The 15980-nt window shown below is 40.9% G+C and overlaps 1 protein-coding gene across 1 annotated transcript in view; it reads left to right on the top strand.

Annotated features, from left to right (window-relative positions):
* The window catches only part of LOC129779279 (uncharacterized), a 53777-nt gene that overhangs the window by 24995 nt on the left and 12802 nt on the right, over positions 1-15980 (top strand). The window contains exon 2 of the mRNA XM_055786678.1: positions 10739-10812. Coding sequence (XP_055642653.1) covers positions 10739-10812 — 74 coding nt within the window. The remainder of the gene's footprint in view (positions 1-10738; positions 10813-15980) is intronic.

Genomic DNA, 15980 nt, shown 5'->3' with positions numbered 1-15980 from the left:
TCTCCTGAACACGGTTACGCTTCATTTTGACGTAGGACTACGTCTAACCGGAAGATATAGGGGGTGAAATGGAAATCTAGGCACTGAACAAGTAGGAAAAAATGCAAGATTTGGAACGCTTATAACTCGAGCATTTCTCAATAGATCGCAAAGGTTTTTGCATCAATTGATAGGAAATATATCTACGCATCTATCATAATGAATAACATTTCATTTTTCTTGAGATAAATAATTGAATAATTGTGAAATATCAAGCATTGTCAAAATGCACTATGTGCCCATTTTTGATTGGTCCATTTTGTGCTCCTCAAATCGTACCGACCAAAACGGGCAACCAGAGCAGCAGCGAAATAGAATGAAGCACGATTGGAAAGGAAAAAGAAAAAAAATGAACGAAACATTGGTCGCAGTCTCACACATGCGTAATTCTCGAGCCAGCCAGTCAGCTTAAAAATCCCCGCTCCGCTGCCGTAACGGTCATTCTCATTCAAACCGTACACCACATCGGTTCGCATCACAACACATCAACAAACCAACCCTAGCAGCCATGTCTGGACATGGTAAAGGAGGAAAATGAAGGGAAAGGCAAAATCCCGCTCGAACCTTGATCTGGAGTTCCCGCTCGTGTTGATCTGGAGTTCCCCGCAAGGGTAGCTAGGCCGAGCGCGTTAGTACCAGTGCACCAGTCCACCTAGAAAAACCGCATTCAGAACAGAACACATTCAGTTCGGTGGACATCAAGACAACAACAGGCAGTTGCAGCGAGTGGCGAATGGCAAACGCAATCGCAAAACGGCAGCAGGTAGCAGAAGAACAAAGTTTGTTCTATGTGTTTGTGTTTGTTCTGCTTTGGTGGCAAATCCAGAACAAGGCGGCATCGAGGGCGTTCGAAATGGTTTTTTTTTCAAAATCACGAGTACAAAGTTTTCTAAATTGGAACCATTCCATAAAACAAGGCGCTTTTCAGGGCCATTAAACCTTCCAAAAAAGAGTTTAGGAAATACAGTTCAATGCTTTCTAAAACATTATCCAAAATAATAATAAAACACAAATTGATTTTTTCATAATTTGTTTGCCAGGATCTGATGAGTATGTGAATTTGGCATTTGTTCTGAGCTTATTGATAGTTGGGGACATTTAGTTCGATAGTTCGACATTTAGCTAATTGGACGGACATGTAATGCGACTTATTTAGTTGGACATTTTTGTAAACATAGAGATCCAAATTATGACCCCACATTGAAAGTCGACACTGTACCACTGTTATCGCAAATGTTCAATTACAGGTTAAAATCGCCTCCAATACGACACTGAGTGGCGCTTCGGCACGTCGCATTGAATGTAATTTACTGTACAACATGTCACAAAGCTGGATGGGAAGAAATTTTCCAACTGTGAAAGCTGTGGCGAGTGGCAACAAATCGCTAAACAGCAAGGTTTAGCCGAACAAGATGGGGATATCGAGTGATAACAAAACAATAAACTCTTTAGATTGAAAATAATTTTGTGATCCTGAAAAGGACCCTTTTTAGCCTGCATGTGAATCCAACGAGCGAACAAATCGTAATGAATGTATTTTTGACGTAGGACTACGTCTAACCGGAAGATATAGGGGGTGAAATGAAAATCTAGGCACTGAACAAGTAGGAAAAAATGCAAGATTTGGAACGCTTATAACTCGAGCATTTCTCAATAAATCGTAAAGGTGTTTGCATCAATTGATAGGAAATATATCTACGCATCTATCATAACGAATAACATTTCATTTTGACGTAGGACTACGTCTAACCGGAAGATATAGGGGGTGAAATGGAAATCTAGGCACTGAACAAGTAGGAAAAAATGCAAGATTTGGAACGCTTATTACTCGAGCATTTCTCAATAGATCGCAAAGGTTTTTGCATCAATTGATAGGAAATATATCTACGCATCTATCATAACGAATTATATTTCATTTTTCTTGAGATAAATAATTGAATAATTGTGAAATATCAAGCATTGTCAAAATGCACTATGTGCCCATTTTTGATTGGTCCATTTTGTGCTCCTCAAATCGTACCGACCAAAACGGGCAACCAGAGCAGCAGCGAAATAGAATGAAGCACGATTGGAAAGGAAAAAGAAAAAAATGAACGAAACATTGGTCGCAGTCTCACACATGCGTAATTCTCGAGCCAGCCAGTCAGCTTAAAAATCCACGCTCCGCTGCCGCAACGATCATTCTCATTCAAACCGTACACCACATCGGTTCGCATCACAACACATCAACAAACCAACCCAAGCAGCCATGTCTGGACATGGTAAAGGAGGAAAAGTGAAGGGAAAGGCAAAATCCCGCTCGAACAGTGTTGATCTGGAGTTCCCCGCAAGGGTAGCTAGGCCGAGCGCGTTAGTACCAGTGCGCCAGTCCACCTAGTCGGCGTTATATAGTTTCGGCCGCCGAAGTGATCGAGTTAGCTGGCAAAGCTGCTTGCGACGATAAGAAAACCCGCATTCGGAACAGAACACATTCGGTTCGGTGGACATCAAGACAACAGGCAGTTGCAGTGAGTGGCGAGTGGCAAACGCAATCGCAAAACGGCATCAGGTAGCAGAAGAAAAAAGTTTGTTCTTTATACAAACTGCTTTGTTGCCAATCCAGAACAAGGCGGCATCGAGGGTGTTCGAAATGGTTTTTTTCAAAACCACGAGTACAAAGTTTTCTAAATTGGAACCATTCCATAAAACAAGGCGCTTTTCAGGGCCATTAAACCTTCCAAAAAAGAGTTTAGGAAATACAGTTCAATGCTTTCTAAAACATTATCCAAAATAATAATAAAACACAAATTGATTTTTTCTTAATTTGTTTGCCAGGATCTGATGAGTATGTGAATTTGGCAGTTGTTCTGAGCTTATTGATAGTTGGGGACTTTCCTGATTATTCAATTTTCACCAATTCTTAAATTGTTTCCAGATTGAAAGTACAGTAATTTACAATTTGTTCGACATTTAGCTAATTGGACGGACATGTAATGCGACTTATTTAGTTGGACATTTGTGAACATAGAGATCCAAATTATGACCCCACATTGAAAGTCGACACTGTCCACTGTCATCGCAAATGTTCCATTACAGGTTAAAATCGCCTCCAATGCGACACTGAGTGGCGCTTCGGCACGTCGCATTGAATGTAATTTACTGTACAACATGTCACAAAGCTGGATGGGAAGAAATTTTCCAACTGTGAAAGCTGTGGCGAGTGGCAACAAATCGCTAAACAGGAAGGTTTAGCCGAACAAGATGGGGATATCGAGTGATAACAAAACAATAAACTCTTTAGATTGAAGATAATTTTGTGATCCTGAAAAGGACCCTTTTTAGCCTGCATGTGAATCCAACGAGCGAACAAATCATAATGAATGTATTTTTTTGCCATCGCTCCCTTTTAACGCTCATTCGTTCGTCTCGTTGGACTCGCCTCTTTGGCTGAGTCTGCCGATTTGTCTCTATCCTGTGAGTGTGTACCGCTAGAGTATAAAACACGCGGACCCCAAAAAAATATCTTATTTTCTTTCAAACCGTAAACCCGTGTGGTTGTACGGCATCGGCATCGTGGACGTAACAAAGGAGGACAAGTTAAGGGAAAGGCAAAGTCTCACTCGAACCGTGCAGGTCTCCAGTTCCCTGTTGGTCGCATTCACTGATTGCTCGGATTGGTGCCGGAGCACCAGTATACCTAACAGCGATTATAGAGTTTCGGCCGTCGGAGTGCTCGAGTTGGCTTGCAAAGCTGCTCACGACAATCAGAAAACCCGCATCAAGAACAGAGCAGCTTCGGTTCGGCGCTCATCAAGGCAACAATTAGTTTCAGTGAGTGGCAAAGTGTTTCTCCGGCACGTCGCATTAAATGTAATTTACTGAACAATATGTCACAAGCTGGATGGGAATAAATTTTCCAACTGTGAAAGCTGTGGCGAGTGGCAAACGCAATAGCTAAACAGGAAGGTTATACCGAACAAGATGGGAATATCGAGTGATAACAAAAACACAACACCAAAGGTTCTTTTCAGAACCATCAACATATTCATTAAGAGTAAACAGTAAACTAATCCATTTTTCAGGTAGATAGGTAGGAATTCACGTAGGAGAAGGAAATAAAACAATATATTTAATATATATATTTAACAAAAGCTGTCCCCTTTGTATAGTCCTACGTCACTCCGGTTATGTCCCCAACATTACCCACCCGACTTTTTTCTTGAGATAAACAATTGAATAATTGTGAAATATCAAGCATTGTCCAAATGCACTATGTGCCCATTTTTGATTGGTCCATTTTGTGCTCCTCAAATCGTACCGACCAAAACGGGCAACCAGAGCAGCAGCGAAATAGAATGAAGCACGATTGGGAAGGAAAAAGAAAAAACAGGAAGTGGGTTATATCTATGGTATAACCGCAAGGGTGACGTAGGACTATCGTTGATTTAGAGATCATTTGTTTGAAGTTGAATCTGAATTCATTCTGAATGAATGAATATTTGGAGAACTTCGAAAACGAGAGCGTTACGTTGGAGCCACAAGGTTTTATGCATCCAATATTGGATACGGAAATATCCTACTGATGGGGAAGAATAATCTTCAGAAGCTATCCTGTTAATTGCGATTGATTGAAAAATCACAAAACCAAATGTATTTGGTCACAGTGTTTCATGGATAGAAAACATTAAAATAAACTCTTTCACATGAATGTAATTTTAAATTCCCAGAGGAACTGGCAGATTATTTTCAGTAACGATTAGATATTTCCACATTTTCCTCGATACTGGAAGCCCACCAGTGGTTAATGCTAACTCGATAACCATCTGTTAATAGCACTTGATTGAAACATATTTGGTCACAGTGTTACATGGATAGAAAACATTCAATTAAACTCTTTCACATGAATATATTTTGAAAATTCCCAGAGGAACTGGCAGATTATTTTCAGTAACGATTAGTTATTTCCACATTTTCCTCGATACTGGAAGCTCACCAGTGGTTAATGCCAACTCGATAACCACCTGTTAATAGCACTTGATTGAAATATATTTGGTCACAGTGTTACATGGATAGAAAACATTCAATTAAACTCTTTCACATGAATATATTTTGAAAATTCCCAGAGGAACTAGCAGATTATTTTCCAGCAATGATTAGATCTTTCCGGAACTTTCCCGATGCTGAATGGCATCCTAACGGAAAGAGTTCTGCGCGTGTATGTGTCGATCCTTCGCCGTCCACCTCCTCCAGCACGTTAGGCAACGATGTTGTCTTGTCGATGTCCTCACGAAAAATGAATGTGTCTCACCACCAGAATATCGCTTAAGTATGCTTTTTGTGTGTGATTGAATCGAGAGAAGGTGTGGTTTACGATGGCAATTTGGAAGGCAAACTAGAGGGGAATGAACTCTCTGAGCTCGGAACTTTCGGCGACTGAGCAATAATCGATTGCGGGCGCATACAATATTGGATACGGAAATATCCTACTGATGGGGAAGAATAATCTTCTGAAGCTATCCTGTTAATTGCGATTGACTGAAAAACCACAAAACCAAATGTATTTGGTCACAGTGTTACATGGATAGAAAACATTCAATTAAACTCTTTCACATGAATATATTTTGAAAATTCCCAAAGGAACTGGCAGATTATTCTCAGTAACGATTAGATATTTCCACATTTTCCTCGATACTGGAAGCCCACCAGTGGTTAATGCCAACTCGATAACCACCTGTGTGAAATGAATGTGTCTCACCACCAGAATATCGCTTAAGTATGCTTTTTGTGTGTGATTGAATCGAGAGAAGGTGTGGTTTACGATGGCAATTTGGAAGGCAAACTAGAGGGGAATGAACTCTCTGAGCTCGGAACTTTCGGCGACTGAGCAATAATCGATTGCGGGCGCATACAATATTGGATACGGAAATATCCTACTGATGGGGAAGAATAATCTTCTGAAGCTATCCTTTTAATTGCGATTGATTGAAAAACCACAAAACCAAATGTATTTGGTCACAGTGTTACATGGATAGAAAACATTCAATTAAACTCTTTCACATGAATATATTTTGAAAATTCCCAAAGGAACTGGCAGATTATTTTCAGTAACGATTAGATATTTCCACATTTTCCTCGATACTGGAAGCCCACCAGTGGTTAATGCCAACTCGATAACCACCTGTTAATAGCACTTGATTGAAACATATTTGGTCACAGTGTAACATGGATAGAAAACATTCAATTAAACTCTTTCACATGAATATATTTTGAAAATTCCCAGAGGAACTGGCAGATTATTTTCCAGCAATGATTAGATCTTTCCGGAACTTTCCCGATGCTGAATAGCATCCTAACGGAAAGAGTTCTGCGCGTGTATGTGTCGATCCTTCGCCGTCCACCTCCTCCAGCACGTTAGGCAACGATGTTGTCTTGTCGATGTCCTCACGAAAAATGAATGTGTCTCACCACCAGAATATCGCTTAAGTATGCTTCTTGTGTGTGATTGAATCGAGAGAAGGTGTGGTTTACGATGGCAATTTGGAAGGCAAACTAGAGGGGAATGAACTCTCTGAGCTCAGAACTTTCGGCGACTGAGCAATAATCGATTGCGGGCGCATACAATATTGGATACGGAAATATCCTACTGATGGGGAAGAATAATCTTCTGAAGCTATCCTGTTAATTGCGATTGACTGAAAAACCACAAAACCAAATGTATTTGGTCACAGTGTTACATGGATAGAAAACATTCAATTAAACTCTTTCACATGAATATATTTTGAAAATTCCCAAAGGAACTGGCAGATTATTCTCAGTAACGATTAGATATTTCCACATTTTCCTCGATACTGGAAGCCCACCAGTGGTTAATGCCAACTCGATAACCACCTGTTAATAGCACTTGATTGAAACATATTTGGTCACAGTGTTACATGGATAGAAAACATTCAATTGAACTCTTTCACATGAATATATTTTGAAAATTCCCAAAGGAACTGGCAGATTATTTTCAGTAACGATTAGATATTTCCACATTTTCCTCGATACTGGAAGCCCACCAGTGGTTAATGCCAACTCGATAACCACCTGTTAATAGCCGCGCGTGTATGTGTGTGTAGCGATGTCTTCCCAGGGAACCGTTTGTGGCATCACTCTCCTCCTGATAGATTCCCTTCTGGCCTAGGGTGCACAAACAGGCTCTTGGTGACACCGTTCATCCGCGCTTTCATGATAAATAAAGAGCTTCACCGCAACAGCGACAACATGCTCCAATCGCTGTTCAATTAGAACTGAGTGGATTTCCGAGCGCCGCTCGCTTATATACCGATTGGTGATTTCAATAGCCTGTTTTGAAAGCAATTTTAAGACTATTGAAACAAGTTTTTGGATCAAAAAGTAACAAGTATATAACGCGTAGACATTTTATCTTTCGAATGAAGTGTTTATCATACCATTTCGTTCAGTTGTTTAGGAGCTATTAACGCTCAAAATCTCGGTCTCCGGCGTAACGCTTTCGTTTTCGAAACTTTGATTTTACACCCCGGTATAGAAATGAAAGACGTAGTCCTACGTCAAAAAATGAACGAAACATTGGTCGCAGTCTCACACATGCGTAATTCTCGAGCCAGCCAGCTTCAAAATCCCCGCTCCGCTGCCGTAACGATCATTCTCATCCAAACCGTACACCACATCGTTTCGCATCACATCACATCAACAAACTAACACAAGCAGCCATGTCTGGACATGAGAAAGGAGGAAAAGTGAAGGGAAAGATAAAATCCCGCTCGAAACGTGTTGGTCTTTAGTTCCGCGTAGGTGTATTCGCCAATTGCTCCGCAAGGGTAGCTAGGCCGAGCGCGTTAGTACCAGTGCACCAGTCCACCTAGCCGCCGTTATATAGTTTCGGCCGCCGAAGTGATCGAGTTGGGTGGCAAAACAGTGAATGAGCTGATGACCACCTATGCATTCCCTATCACAGCCATCATTTTGATTGTACGATATGTACATACGCCAAAAGATGCCTGGCGTTGAACATTTAATAAGTACAAAGCCTTCAGAAAAAAAAAAAATCAAGAATCAACTATGAGATAGTGAGAAAAAATTGAGAAAGTTTGTAAAAAAAAGCAAAAACACAACAAAGGTTCTTTTCAGAACCCCCAACATGTTCATAAAGAGTAAACAGTAAACTAATCCATTTTTCAGGTAGATAGGTAGGTATTTACGTAGGAGAAGAAAAGAATACAATATATTTAAAATATATATTTAGCAAAAGCTGTCCCCTTTGTATAGTCCTACGTCACTCCGGTTATGTCCCCGACATTACCCACCTATCTTTTTTGCCATCGCTCCCTTTTAACGCTCATTCGTTCGTCTCGTTGGACTCGCCCCTCTGGCTGAGTCTGCCGATTTGTCTCTATCCTGTGAGTGTGTACCGCTAGAGTATAAAACACGCGGACCCCAAAAAAAAATTCTTATTTTCTTTCAAACCGTAAACCCGTGTGGTTGTACGGCATCGGCATCGTGGACGTAACAAAGGAGGACAAGTTAAGGGAAAGGCAAAGTCCCACTCGAACCGTGCAGGTCTCCAGTTCCCTGTTGGTCGCATTCACTGATTGCTCCGCAAGGGTAACTAGGCCGAACGGATTGGTGCCGGAGCACCAGTATACCTAACAGGGATTATAGAGTTTCGGTCGTCGGAGTGCTCGAGTTGGCTTGCAAAGCTGCTCACGACAATCAGAAAACCCGCATCAAGCTTCGGTTCGGCGCTCATCAAGGCAACAATTAGTTTCAGTGAGTGGCAAAGTGTTTCTCCGGCACGTCGCATTAAATGTAATTTACTGAACAACATGTCACAAGCTGGATGGGAAGAAATTTTCGCTCTATTATATGTAACAACTTTGTCGAAGACAGTTTTTGTCTAGAGAATCACTGTCGAGCTCTAGATGCTAATTTCCACTTAAATGCACCTCCTGGATCATAGTGCAATGTGTTAACGTCACTTTCTCGCAGTCAGAGCTGCCAATAGGATCTTTCAATAAATTGGAAGAGTCCGTATAAAAAAGCGGATCATGTTAAACCATTTTATTTTAAGAAGATCTTTGATTTATATTTAATTACAATGATGCTACATCCCTTGATGAGATTGTATCTGATTCACAACATTGTTTCGCCAATGCATTCGGTTCATAGTTGAAGTTCTCCAACTTTCGGTTGCACCGATTCTTGCCAAGTCCTGATCCACCTGGTCCAACCACCTCGCTCACTTGGCTACGATGCGAATACCATCTTTGCAGGGTTGCTGTCCGGCAATCTTGTAAAATGTTCTGCCCAATCAGCCCTACTTCGTGCTTCAGTCCGGTATACAAGTCCGCTACCGCCGCATGTGTTTTTCCGATTATGTCCACGTCGTCGGCGAAGCAGATGAACTGACTAGACTTGGAAATCGTGCCCCGCATGTTGAGGCTCACCGCATAACACTTTCTAGTGCCACGTTGTCCATCGCATACAAACAGGAGAGTCCATCGCCTTGTCGAAGTTCCTCGTGAGTCTCAAACGATTCCGACTATTGGCGATAGACGCCGAAAGAGGATCTGAGACAGAATTTTGCAAGCACCACTCAGGATTGTGATTGCACCGTAGTTCCCACAATACAGCTTGTCACATTTTTTATATATGAGACAGATTACATCATCCTTCCACTCTCCGGTAACTGTACTGTGTCCCGGATTCTGAATATCAGCCGATGCATACACTCTACAAGTTTACCCGGACCTCCCTTTAAGGGCTCTTTTGGCCTAACTCACGAAGACGAAGTTGGCGTGGAAGTGATTGAAAAAAAAATTTGCTCCAAAATCGTGCATTATGTTCGAACGGTACAACTTCAACCAAATCGCTCAACGCGGGGACGAGCAGTTTGACAGTTTTATTTCCCGATGAAAAAAGCAGGCGAAAAATGCTCATTCGATGTTCTTCACTACTCCCTTGTTAAAGACCGGATCATAATTGGAGTGAAATACATAAATTTAGTACCAAAGTTATTGAACGATGAATTCACAAGACTATCGTGTTATGCCGCGATTTCGAGCTGTCGGCAATGCGAGAAAAGATGTTATCAGGTGAAACAAAAGTGGACACGGTGAAACGGTAAATAAGAAATTCAGTGGTGGCCGTGAGAATCTGGTTGATAATCGTTGCGAGGCGATATTGGCGATGGAGAACAGCTTCAACCGCTTCAACAGATCAACTGAATACATCGCTTGAGACGTGCTGTTAAAGTCAAGAATTCTAATATAATTAAAAAAAGGGAGATGTAACGTATATGTGGTTATCAAAAATCATTAAATCATTTTATGATCCTACCTTGTGACATATAAAGTAAGTTACATCTAATTCGACTACTAGCTAATTGGACAGACCTGAAATGCGCCACGAATAATTGGACATTTTCGCCTCTAATTGGATATTTTTGTGAACATCGAGTCCATCAGACGTCGACACTGTACCGCTGTCATCGCGAATGTCAATTTCAGGTCACATTCACCTCTAATGCGACACTGAGTGGTACCTTTTTTCCTTTCCACTTTTTCTCACCCTCTTCAAAAGTAGGTCGTTTGTGTTGCATGGTGCATGACAAGTATTAGAAAATCAGACAGTCACTTGCGCTAAAAGTTAACATCCTAAAATATTCAACTATACTTTTTTCATTTTATTTTTCTTTCAGATACATTATGCATTACTAATATTGCTATTGTTAACTGTTAAGAGCATTCCCACTGCGGTTCCCGACTCTGCCAAGTAAGTAGAAGCATTAACAGACAATATAACCATTTGCTAGTTTTACATTGGGTGAGCATTTCAACATTTCAACTTTTAATTCACTCTCCGTTTCTTTAATTGTCGTAGGCCTACGTCTTTCATTTCTATACTGGGGTATAAGTTCAAAGTTTCGAAAACGAGAGCGTTACGCCGGGTCAACAAGATTTTGACCTCCTAACTAACTGAACGAAATGGTATGATATCCATTCGAAAAATAAAATATCTAGGCATTATATGCTTGTTAATTATTGACATAAAAACTTGTTTCGATAGATAAAAAAATGCTTTAAAACCAGGCTATTGAAAATACACAAATCTGTATATAAGGTGGTGCCTGCTCGGAAATCCACTCAATTATAGTTGTACACCTGCTGTAGCGAAGCTAACTTCGTTTATCAAGAAAGCGCTCATGAACGATGTCACCATCAAGAGCCTGTTTGAGAGCACTGGTGCGTCGTGTTCGTTCAAATTTTTACCGTAGTGTTGGTTCAAGCCGGTGATGAAGGCGACCAGCAAGAAGGAAGCTGCTGCTACTGCCGGTGCGACAGCCCGAAAGCAAACGTCAACTAAATTATTAAGACGCGTCCACATTACGCCAATCGGCCTTGGCTGCCCGGTAAAGCCGGCTAAGTGTGGACGTACCGCACGGGCTTGCCGACGTGCCGAAAACCGACTCGAATCAAACCGAACCCAACCCGAAACAAGTGGGTCCGGTTCGAGAAAGTCGAACCAAAACAAAACGAAGTAAATTAGCGTTGACGACATAGTGCTTCGTGTGTTCATGACGGCTTCGTGCATCCGATGGGTCTTCGGCTTCGTGCACCCGATGTGGCGTCCACATTACATAACGAACCGAATATGCCGCCTGGTACAGGCCGATCGTCATCATTCGGCATAATGTGGACGCGCCTTTAGAAATCACTGCACAGAAGCCAAAAAAAAACAGCAGCAACTGCGAAGAATGCTAAACATCATTACGCACAACACGAGAGATTTTGTTTTGTTTTCAGCGAATCAAATATCAAAAAGTTCTTCTCAGAATTGGAGATTTCTTTAAAGCGAAAGAGGTAATCAAATACATTTATCAAATACATCCTTTTTTGTAATTTCTTCAAACAAGTGCGATCATCGAAAAATTACGCCCTTCGGAAACTCACATCGGAAAAGTACGAGATGAATCTTAAGAAAGACAATTAATTTCCGCTCGACGTTCGCCGACAAGCGGGAAGTGGGTGTTTTGAGGAACGGGAGAGTGAGCGCAAAATTTATCGAATGAAGTGATAATCTTGTCACTTCATTCAGTCGACAAAGCGGTATTTAGGCTCAAAACTTTGTGCCTCCAACGTAACGCTTTCGTTTTCGAATTTCCCCCAATATTCATTCATCCATTCATTGAGAATTGATTCAGATGCAACTTCGAACAAATGGACACTAAACCAGTGATAGTCCTACGTTCACCTTGCGGTCATAAACCAGATGAAACCCACTTCCTGTTTTGACGTAGGACTACGTCTAACTGGAAGATATAACTGAAACTGAAAATTTAGGTACTGAACATGTAGGGAAAAATAAAGGATTTCGAACGCTTATAATTCGAGCATTGCTTAATAGATCGCAAAGATGTTTACATCACTTGATAGGGAATGTTTTGATGCATCATGGAATGTGAATTATTTTAAAGCTTCAACTCTCTAGTTTTGGAATATTTCACAAACGCATTTTATATCTTGGAATGGAGCGGACAAAAATATCGGGAGGGAATAAAAAAATCGATTCAATTCTTTTTTTCGATGATTTCCTGGACTAACAAAATTTTTTGCCAACTAGATCATCAGCAAATCCAATTTTCGCCTGTTTTCTGATTATAACGATGCCAAATCATAGTTTCGAACCAACCAGCGAGCAGACAGTTTTTCCTGATGTTTATATCATACAAAAAATATTTACTCGATACATGTTCAGTGGAGCCACCATGTCGATTTTTATGTCACCTGATGGTAACAGCATTTTTGCACGATTCCCGACTAATGCTACAAAACCACGCAAACCTTCGGCTCTTTTCCGGCTCATCAAAACTTTCTACTAGAGAATTGTTTAAAATTTAATGAAGAAGTTTCGTAGTCCTACGTCAACAATGTGGTCGATTCTTGAATCTAACCTGCTTTATTTTATTCTTTTTCGCTTCGATAGGATGATGCATCATGGGTTACTGTTTTCGCATGGTATGGATATATTTAAATTATTATTCTTCTTCTTTTCTTTGTTCACGAGACGACTTACGATTCATTCGTCTCCGATATTCTTATTGTTCCAATTTCAGTTATTTCGAGTTTAAAAAAATTCTTCGTATTTTCTTGTAAAATTCTGTTTTTTTTTTCAAAAATTCTATTAGATCGTGGGATCATATAATATTTTCCAGAGAGATCATTACTCAGTATGTCTCCCAAGTGCTGTCCAATGTTATTTATAATTCCAGCGTCCTTTTATGCTGGCAATCTAGTAAAAGGTGACTTATAGAAATGGGGGCCTCATTGCAAGAGCATTGAGATTTTTTTTTCTTTGAAATCAATAAGCTCGAGTGACCTTGATGTGGCCGTTTTTACCTTTATGAATAGCCCGGAGACAGCTCGTGGGATCATATAATATTATATAACATTAGGAAGTGAATCATGTGTGTATTCTTGAGTAGCGATAAGAAGCGAAATAACTTCTGCGCTATAAATTGAACATTGGGGAAAAAGAGAAAAACTATCACTATATCGGTTTTCGAAGATGCCGCAACCGACACCGTCGATGCTCACTGAACCATCAGTGTTAACTTGATATTCAATCCAGAATTTTGTTTCAACGAGGTGCACAGGCTTCAACTTTAGAATGAAAATCTCCTGCACGAACCTCCTTGAGTAAATCAGGGTTGACATTCGGCGGTTTTACAAACGTCGATATGTAGTGTCATCTCGGATTTTTGACGTAGGACTACGTCTAACCGGAAGATATAGGGGGTGAAATGGAAATCTAGGCACTGAACAAGTAGGAAAAAATGCAAGATTTGGAACGCTTATAACTCGAACGTTTCTCAATAGATCGCAAAGGTTTTTGCATCAATTGATAGGAAATATATCTACGCATCTATCATAACGAATAACATTTCATTTTTCTTGAGATAAATAATTGAATAATTGTGAAATATCAAGCATTGTCCAAATGCACTATGTGCCCATTTTTGATTGGTCCATTTTGACGTAGGACTACGTCTAACCGGAAGATATAGGGGGTGAAATGGAAATCTAGGCACTGAACAAGTAGGAAAAAATGCAAGATTTGGAACGCTTATAACTCGAGAATTTCTCAATAGATCGCAAAGGTTTTTGCATCAATTGATAGGAAATATATCTACGCATCTATCATAACGAATAACATTTCATTTTTCTTGAGATAAATAATTGAATAATTGTGAAATATCAAGCATTGTCAAAATACACTATGTGCCCATTTTTGATTGGTCCATTTTGTGCTCCTCAAATCGTACCGACCAAAACGGGTAACCAGAGCAGCAGCGAAAAATAGAATGAAGCACGATTGGAAAGGAAAAAGAAAAAAATGAACGAAACATTGGTCGCAGTCTCACACATGCGTAATTCTCGAGCCAGCCAGTCAGCTTAAAAATCCCCGCTCCGCTGCCGTAACGATCATTCTCATTCAAACCGTACACCACATCGGTTCGCATCACAACACATCAACAAACCAACCCAAGCAGCCATGTCTGGACATGGTAAAGGAGGAAAAGTGAAGGGAAAGGCAAAATCCCGCTCAAACCGTGTTGATCTGGAGTTCCCCGCAAGGGTAGCTAGGCCGAGCGCGTTAGTACCAGTGCACCAGTCCACCTAACCGGCGTTATATAGTTTCGGCCGCCGAAGTGATCGAGTTAGCTGGCAAAGCTGCTCGCGACGATAAGAAAACCCGCATTCGGAACAGAACACAAGTTGTGCTGTGAAAGCTGTGGCGAGTGGCAAATGCAATCGCTAAACAGAAATGTTTAGCCGAACAAGATGGGGATATCGAGTGATAACAAAACAATAAACTCTTTAGATTGAAGATAATTTTGTGATCCTGAAAAGGACCCTTTTTAGCCTGCATGTGAATCCAACGAGCGAACAAATCGTAATGAATGTATTTTTTTGCAATCGCTCCCTTTTAACGCTCATTCGTTCGTCTCGTTGGACTCGCCCCTCTGGCTGAGTCTGCCGATTTGTCTCTATCCTGTGAGTGTGTACCGCTAGAGTATAAAACACGCGGAGCCCAAAAAAATATCTTATTTTCTTTCAAACCGTAAACCCGTGTGGTTGTACGGCATCGGCATCGTGGACGTAACAAAGGAGGACAAGTTAAGGGAAAGGCAAAGTCTCACTCGAACCGTGCAGGTCTCCAGTTCCCTGTTGGTCGCATTCACTGATTGCTCCGCAAGGGTAACTAGGCCGAACGGATTGGTGCCGGAGCACCAGCGATTATAGATTTTCGGCCGTCGGAGTGCTCGAGTTGGCTTGCAAAGCTGCTCACGACAATCAGAAAACCCGCATCAAGAACAGAGCAGCTTCGGTTCGGCGCTCATCAAGGCAACAATTAGTTTCAGTGAGTGGCAAAGTGTTTCTCCGGCACGTCGCATTAAATGTAATTTACTGAACAATATGTCACAAGCTGGATGGAAAGAAATTTTTCAACTGTGAAAGCTGTGGCGAGTGGCAAACGCAATAGCTAAACAGGAAGGTTTAACCGAACAAGATGGGAATATCGAGTGATAACAAAAACATAACACCAAAGGTTCTTTTCAGAACCATCAACATATTCATAAAGAGTAAACAGTAAACTAATCCATTTTTCAGGTAGATAGGTAGGTATTCACGTAGGAGAAGAAAATAAAACAATATATTTAAAATATATATTTAACAAAAGCTGTCCCCTTTGTATAGTCCTACGTCACTCCGGTTATGTCCCCGACATTACCCACCCGTCTTTTGTGCTCCTCAAATCGTACCGACCAAAACGGGCAACCAGAGCAGCAGCGAAATAGAATGAAGCACGATTGGAAAGGAAAAAGAAAAAAATTAACAAAACATTGGTCGCAGTCTCACACATGCGTAATTCTCGAG

Source organism: Toxorhynchites rutilus, chromosome 3 (genome assembly GCF_029784135.1).
Source record: "Toxorhynchites rutilus septentrionalis strain SRP chromosome 3, ASM2978413v1, whole genome shotgun sequence".
In the NCBI taxonomy this organism is placed as follows: domain Eukaryota; kingdom Metazoa; phylum Arthropoda; class Insecta; order Diptera; family Culicidae; genus Toxorhynchites; species Toxorhynchites rutilus.
The sequence above is the reverse complement of the archived record's forward strand: the minus strand, read 5'-3'. Positions and strand labels throughout refer to the sequence as shown.